The sequence below is a fragment of the Hyla sarda genome, chromosome 11 (assembly GCF_029499605.1).
Source record: "Hyla sarda isolate aHylSar1 chromosome 11, aHylSar1.hap1, whole genome shotgun sequence".
Taxonomy (NCBI): Eukaryota; Metazoa; Chordata; class Amphibia; order Anura; family Hylidae; genus Hyla; species Hyla sarda.
Genome location: NC_079199.1, coordinates 1,751,623 through 1,759,601, shown reverse-complemented (window position 1 = coordinate 1,759,601; position 7,979 = coordinate 1,751,623). Strand labels below are relative to the sequence as shown.

The 7,979-nt window shown below is 44.6% G+C and overlaps 1 protein-coding gene across 2 annotated transcripts; it reads right to left on the bottom strand.

The window, feature by feature from the left end:
- Positions 1–4,323: 4,323 nt before the first annotated feature.
- On the bottom strand, positions 4,324–7,690 carry LOC130295627 (uncharacterized). Of its 2 annotated transcripts, XR_008848939.1 has the most exons (4): positions 7,399–7,690; positions 6,760–7,208; positions 5,371–5,495; positions 4,324–4,407 (listed from the first exon to the last, which is right to left on the bottom strand). XR_008848939.1 is itself a non-coding variant. In XM_056546541.1 (3 exons), coding segments are annotated over exons 1-2 (813 nt in total). In that variant the 5' UTR covers positions 7,572–7,690; the 3' UTR covers positions 4,324–4,407; positions 5,371–5,494. The 2 variants fall into 2 exon arrangements, 1 of the variants encoding a protein (XP_056402516.1); XM_056546541.1 differs by having other exon boundaries at positions 6,760–7,690.
- Between the last annotated feature and the right edge of the window lie 289 nt (positions 7,691–7,979).

The window sequence follows — 7,979 nt, the reverse complement described above, 5'->3', positions numbered from 1 at the left end:
AACACGGACTGATATAGAGGGGTGGATGATTACAGTGCAGGTGGTGTATGATTACAGTGCAGGTGGTGTATGATTACAGTGCAGGTGGTGGATGATTGCAGTGCAGGTATTGTATGATTGCAGTGCAGGTGGTGGATGATTACAGTGCAGGTGGTGGATGATTACAGTGCAGGTGGTGGATGATTACAGTGCAGGTGGTGTATGATTACAGTGCAGGTATTGTATGATTACAGTGCAGGTGGTGGATGATTACAGTGCAGGTGTTGTATGATTACAGTGCAGGTGTATGATTACAGTGCTGGTGGTGTATTATTACAGTGCTGGTGGTGTATGATTACAGTGCATGTGGTGTATGATTACAGTGCAGGTGGTGTATGATTATTGTGTGTATCCCTTGATGCCCCTGTGTCCCCTTGTGTTCTTTAATGCCCCTGCATACCCTGATGCCCCTGTGTCCCCTGATGCCACTGTGTCCCCTGATGCCCCTGTGTCCCCTGATGCCCCTGTGTCCCCTGATGCCCCAGTATCCCCTGATGCCCCTGTATCCCCTGATGCCCCTGTGTCCCCTGATGCCCCTGTGTCCCCTGATGCCCCTGTATCCCCTGATGCCCCTTTATCCCCTGATGCCCCTGTATCCCCTGATGTCCCTGTATCCCCTAATGTCCCTGTATCCCCTGATGTCCCTGTATCCCCTGATGCCCCTGTATCCCCTGATGCCCCTGTGTTCCCTGATGCCCCTGATGCCCATGTATCCCCTGATGTCCCTGTATCCCCTGATGCCCCTCTATCTCTTGATGCCCCTGTATCCCCTGATGCCCCTCTCTCTTGATGCCCCTATATCCCCTGATGCCCCTGATGCCCCTGTATCCCCTGATGCCCTTGTATCCCCTGATGCCCCTGTATCCCCTGATGCCCCTCTATCTCTTGAAGCCCATGTATCCCCTGATGCTCCTCTATCTTGATGCCCGTGTCCCCTGCTGCCCCTGTATCCCCTGATGCCCCTCTATCTCTTGATGTCCCTGTGTCCCCTGATGTCCCTGTATCCCCTGATGCCCCTCTATCCCCTGATGCCCCTGTGTCCCCTGATGCCCCTGTATCCCCTGATGCCCCTCTGTCCCCTGATGCCCCTGTGTCCCCTGATGCCCCTGTGTCCCCTGATGTCCCTGTATCCCCTGATGTCGCTGTATCCCCTGATGCCCCTGTATCCCCTGATGCCCCTCTATCCCCTGATGCCCCTGTGTTCCCTGATGCCCCTGTGTCCCTGTATCCCCTGATGCCCCTCTATCCCCTGATGCCCCTGTGTCCCCTGATGCCCCTGTGTCCCTGTATCCCCTGATGTCCCTGTATCACCTGATGCCCCTGTGTCCCCTGATGCCCCTGTATCCCCTGATGCCCCTGTGTCCCCTGATGCCCCTCTATCTCCTGATGCCTCTGTGTCCCCTGTGTCCCCTGATGCCCCTGTGTCCCCTGATGCCCCTGTGTCCCCTGATGCCCCTGTATCCCCTGATGCCCCTGTGTCCCCTGATGCCCCTCTATCTCCTGATGTCCCTGTGTCCCCTGTGTCCCCTGATGCCCCTGTGTCCCCTGATGTCCCTGTGTCCCCTGATGCCCCTGTGTCCCCTGATGTCCCTGTGTCCCCTGATGCCCCTGTGTCCCCTGATATCACGTGCCATCCTCCACCTGCCCAGGACACGGTGTCACCGTCGGACATTACTCGTTGGCTTCTGCCTGGAGACGTCTCACATCTATTATCTCCTCTCGTCTTCTCCTTATACATCTCAGATGGAGACATTTTCCTCTCCTTGAAGTGGTCGTTCTCGAGGACCCTTGTTCTGGGGGCGGCTGCGCTGCGAGGTCGTGGGCTCCGTACGTGTGATCTCCTCTCCTGCCACCAATGTTCTCATCATCCCCAGTTATTTCTAGAATTGTCCTCGATATCTACGGGGCAGGAGATACAGATCATACTTGTATATGAGTGAGGCGCCGCTCTTCTCCGTCTCTCCTCAGCAGATTATATATATATATGGAGTGAGGCGCCGCTCTTCTCCGTCTCTCCTCAGCAGATTATATATATATATGGAGTGAGGCGCCGCTCTTCTCCGTCTCTCCTCAGCAGATTATATATATATATGGAGTGAGGCGCCGCTCTTCTCCGTCTCTCCTCAGCAGATTATATATATATAGAGTGAGGCGCCGCTCTTCTCCGTCTCTCCTCAGCAGTTTAAATATATATATAGAGTGAGGCGCCGCTCTTCTCCGTCTCTCCTCAGCAGATTATATATATATATATAGAGTGAGGCGCAGCTCTTCTCCGTCTCTCCTCAGCAGATTATATATATATATATATAGAGTGAGGCGCCGCTCTTCTCCGTCTCTCCTCAGCAGATTATTTATATATATATAGAGTGAGGCGCCGCTCTTCTCCGTCTCTCCTCAGCAGATTATATATATATATAGAGTGAGGCGCAGCTCTTCTCCGTCTCTCCTCAGCAGATTATATATATATATATAGAGTGAGGCGCCGCTCTTCTCCGTCTCTCCTCAGCAGATTATATATATATATAGAGTGAGGCGCCACTCTTCTCCGTCTCTCCTCAGCAGATTATATATATATATAGAGTGAGGTGCCGCTCTTCTCCGTCTCTCCTCAGCAGATTATATATATATATAGAGTGAGGCGCAGCTCTTCTCCGTCTCTCCTCAGCAGTTTATATATATATATATAGAGTGAGGCGCCGCTCTTCTCCGTCTCTCCTCAGCAGATTATATATATATAGAGTGAGGTGCCGCTCTTCTCCGTCTCTCCTCAGCAGATTATATATATATATAGAGTGAGGCGCCGCTCTTCTCCGTCTCTCCTCAGCAGATTATATATATATATATATATAGAAAAAGAGAGATCAGGGCAGCACTCCAATAGTGTGAAAAAAAGTTAAAATTTATTCCATCAAAGCAATGTGCAAAACAGCAGCGACGTTTCGATCCTCTCCAGGATCTTTTTCAAGCTGAACTAAACAGATTTGTGATTTCTTTTATACAGATACTCATCAAGTGAAACAATTATCAATCAATTATAAAGTCAAAATACAATAAGGTGCAATTAAAGCATAAACCGTGTACAGTAGAGTGATCAATGTACAATATAGGGCTCATATATCTTTCTTATTATGAGCAAAGTGCATGTAAAAGTATCCAGAAAACCTGGATACTAAAGTGCTGACAGTGATCTAAAAACAATAAGGTTGCCTATAATTAAAAACAATCAAACAATCAGAGGAATGATTACAGTAACACTGTACCTTAGACGTGTGTGATGGCGTGCATGGACACTTGGCGTTCCGGAAGCGCCGTCTGTGCCAGCCCGCCCCCTAACATGACGTTCTACTTAATCATTGGTTTGAGATCTCCGTCTTGCAAACGCCACAGCAGATCGGCGCGTGCGCATTGCTGACTTAATCGTCCGTACATTGTCATGTACCGGCGCCTGCGCACCAAAGGAATAGGTGCGTCGGTGCCATTTTGAGAACTGGAAAAGCTTCCCTTACATAGAAGAATACGTGAATAACATATCCCAAACAAAATAACACGGCAGTCAATGAAAAAACAGGTAACCAAGGGGCAAGATTCCATGCCAAACCCTATGCCGTCAATGCTCAATTCCAGGTAGAAAAAAATAAGAAAAACAAATGAGAAAAACAAATGAGCATAAGAAATGAAGACAATATAAAAGATGAATTCAACTGAATATAGCAGGTAGGTATTAGGTTCAGGTTCTCTCGAACCTAACTTTATTGGGGGTACATAGCAGGGCATTATTGAATTAGAGTAGACCGGATTATGGTCACAAAACCCCTATTCCGTGGGTCACCCCTATTAACATGACTTATATAATAAGTACATATTAAGGGTGGGTGTCAGTCCCGACACACCCAATCGCCTCGGGTGCGTCCGGAACCCACCAAAACCCTCGGACGCTCGGGGCCAGGTGTCTGTGTTCAAACAGCAGCCCATACCTGTATGGACCCTGGTCATCATCAACTTCCCTGTACCATGTAAGTCCAAGGTGGAATATGCCAAAATAAACAAAGTAATATATAAGAAACAAAAGAATAATGAAGTAAAAAATAAAAAAATGAAAAATAAAGAATATATTTAAAAAAAGAAAAAAAGAAAAAAACTGTCTGGAAGAGCAAAGACCGCAAAAGGTGGCACGTATCAAAACCTCCTATGGCACCTGTCACACATGTCTATCGTGTACAAACGTCAGGGAAAGACATAATGAAAATATAATTTATTAAAGAAATAATTACAAAGCAAGATATCCTGTTCTCAAAAGTTGACTGTTGCAAATGGCGGAGATCAAGAGAGTAAACCAATTCCTCTGAGTGTATTGAGCTCAAACTGAATCTGAAAAAAAGGGAATAGAAGGATAAATTAGATAAACAAATCTATTGTACTCGGAAACCAAAGTGAACAACAGTCCCCCACACCTTAGAGCATGCCCGGTGTAATCTTGAACTCCACATTCAGCCCAACAGGGCGTAGTGTGGAAAGTTCAAAGATCCACCGAAGTTCCTTCTTTTTGAGAAGAGTTAAACGGTCCCCACCTCTTTTTGGGAGTGGGACATGGTCCAGAATCATAAATTTCAAATCCCGTTCTGTGTGGCCCTTTTCTGTAAAGTGTTTAGCCACTGGCAAATCTAAGCGTTTTTTGCGTATGGTATATCGGTGATTATTTAACCGTGTTTTCATGTCACATTTGGTTTCACCTATATACAAAAGTTGACAAGGGCACCACAGAACGTAGATAACATAATCCGAACAACAATTTAGATAGTAATTAATCTTATATTTTTTGAGTGTATCAGGATGTTGGAACTCAGAGCCTTTTACCATTAGATTACAATTAACGCAAGACCTACAAGGAAAAGATCCCTTGCCCATTGTACCAAAATATCTTTGTTGTGGTGTTTTGGAGGAAGCTATATCGGCTTTCACCAATTTATCCTTAATATTAGAAACTCTTCGATAGGACATTATGGGAGGATGTTTTAGAGATGGAATCTGGGGGAAACCTTTTTCTATAATCTGCCAATTGCGTTTCAATATTTTAGTTAATTGTGTAGAGATGTCATTAAAGGTACTCACAAATGTCAGTCTCTCTCCCCTGTCTACTGTCCGATTGATGGAGCTCAGAGTTAGTGCTCTATCCATGGTTTTAACCCGCTCAGCATGGATGTCCAGCAACCTAGGGGGATAACCCCTCTGTCTGAAGTTGCGGGACATCCTGGTGAGCGCTGCTTCGCTATGTTCAGGGCGGTCAACTATTCTCTTAACTCTCAAAAACTGACTGTACGGTAAAGATCTCACCATATGCCTAGGATGGCAACTCGTGTACTGTAGGAGGGTGTTGCAGTCAGTCTTTTTAACGTAAAGGTCCGTATGAAGTTTATTGTCTTGTAACGTGACTGAGGTATCCAAAAATTGTAGTTTATCTGTGGAAGATACAAGAGTAAATTGTATGTTATAGTCAATGGTGTTCAAAAATCTATGGAAATCATCCAATTCCTCAGTAGTGCCCGTCCAAATCAAAAAAATATCATCTATATATCGCCACCACTCCATTACCTTGGTGAAGTGGGGCGACATATAGATGAATTCCTCCTCCATACTGACTACCACCATGTTTGCGTAGGTAGGCGCAACATTTGCGCCCATTGCGGTCCCTCTCGTCTGTAAGTAATATTGATCATTAAATATGAAGTAATTACAGCTAAGATTGATATCCAACAAAGCTAGTACAAAATGTAGTTTATCATCAGTACAATCCGTATTTAGCAGAGCCTTACGTACCGCATTAAGTCCTACCTCATGGCTAATGGATGTATAGAGACTCACTATATCGAAGGAAGCCAGTATGGAGTTGGATGGTATAGTCAAGTTCTGGATTTTCATCAAAAAATCGGTCGTGTCCTGGAGATAAGACCGGGCCCCCACCGCATGTTCACGAAGCACCTGGTCTAAAAAAATTGAGATATTATTCAAGATGGAATTACGACCAGACACTATGGGTCTGCCCGGCGGATTTGACAGAGATTTATGAATTTTAGGTAATAGATAAAGGACCGGGGTGACAGGATGGTCAATCAGCAGAAAATCATACAGTGACTTATCAATGATGTTACTATCAAGAGCTTTGTCAAGGACCAATTTGATCCTGCGTTGGATGTCCCACCTGGGATTCCTGTCCAACAGTTTGTAAACCGAGCTATCGCCTAATTGTCTCTCTGCCTCATGTAAGTACGTCTGCCGGTCCATGACCACGACCGCGCCACCCTTGTCCGCAGGCTTGATGACGAGGTCGCGGTCACGGGCCAGCATATCAAGGGCCTCTCTCTCTGCCCTGGACAAATTGTGGTGCACTGTAAAATTACCATCCTGTTTCAGTAAATCCACATCATGTTTTACCAAAGTCCTGAATGTCTCTATTACAGGAGACTCCAATGTAGGAGTAAAGTCACTTTTTGTTTTGATGTTAAGTCTTTTCAGTTCAAAATCCGCCTGAGATCTAGAAGAAGAAGTATTTGGTGTGGAGCCAGTTCGTTCATCAAACCATACTTGTAATTTGATTTTCCTCAATAATTGGTGAAGATCAAGTTCAAGTTGAAACCAGTCAGTAGATGTATTCGGACAGAATGATAAACCTTTGGATAATACTGCAAGTTGTGTAGTTGACAGTGTTTTGGATGAAATATTTACCACTTGACTTTTTTCTTCTGGTTGTATTTCGGTGTCTGCGACTTGGGTTGTCTCTGGCTGCGGGTTCTTGTGTTGCCGGTGGTGTTTGCGGCCTCCCCTCCGGGTGGGTTTGATCCGGCTGCTGGATCTAAAAAAACCTCAGCATCATCTGTAGCAACATTAGTGAAGTTAGTAGACGTCACAGTTTCAAAATTATTTTTAACATCTTTAGGTCTTTTATTTTGGCGTTGAGTATTGTAGTTATTATTCCAATTATAAATACGACCAGAGCTATAGTCCTGACTATCGCGATACCATTTATGTCGTTTTTGTTCTTCAAGTTCACTCCTGAACTTAGCTAAAAAGGTGGATTGTTTTTCCAAGAATACCTCATAGTCATTTTGGTTTAATGCTGATTTAAGAGAATCCTCAAGGGCAGTAGTTCTCAATCTTGACTGGGAAACATCTTTCTGTAGAAATTCGATATTCAAGAGTATTAAATCCAAAGCATATCTATTGGTAATGCGTTCATATTTAGATTTAAAGTCAATGTCCTGAGTGTACATAGTAGGTTTAAGGTTGTTACGCATGCCCCTGGGGATACGGTGTGACTTATAATATTCTCCCAGTGTTGTAAGATGTAACTGCATGGTAACTAACCTTTTAGATTCTTGTTCATAGTTCCTCTGGAGGTCCACTTTTGAGGGGATGTGCAAGAAGGAGGCATCGCCATCCAGTATTCCAAGGATGTGGCTCACCTCGGTGTCCGAGTATATAAACACATTTGATGATGCATCCGTAGCATGATGAGCTGAAGGATTAGGTTCATCCATATTATAGCAAGGTGCACGTTGCAGGACCAAGAAAGTACAAAAAACAAAGGAGCAACAGCACTCAAAGAGTCCAAACGATATATAGGAAAAGGTGCAGGCAACCTGTAAAAGGATCAAGTCCAACGATCACTCCAAATGTAGAAAAAGAGAGATCAGGGCAGCACTCCAATAGTGTGAAAAAAAGTTAAAATTTATTCCATCAAAGCAATGTGCAAAACAGCAGCGACGTTTTGATCCTCTCCAGGATCTTTTTCAAGCTGAACTAAACAGATTTGTGATTTCTTTTATACAAATACTCATCAAGTGAAACAATTATCAATCAATTATAAAGTCAAAATACAATAAGGTGCAATTAAAGCATAAACCGTGTACAGTAGAGTGATCAATGTACAATATAGGGCTCATATA

What these genes read in the sequence shown, in the direction of transcription:
- LOC130295627 (XM_056546541.1), bottom strand. Translation starts at nt 7,571, where the DNA reads ATGGATGAACCTAATCCTTCAGCTCATCATGCTACGGATGCATCATCA.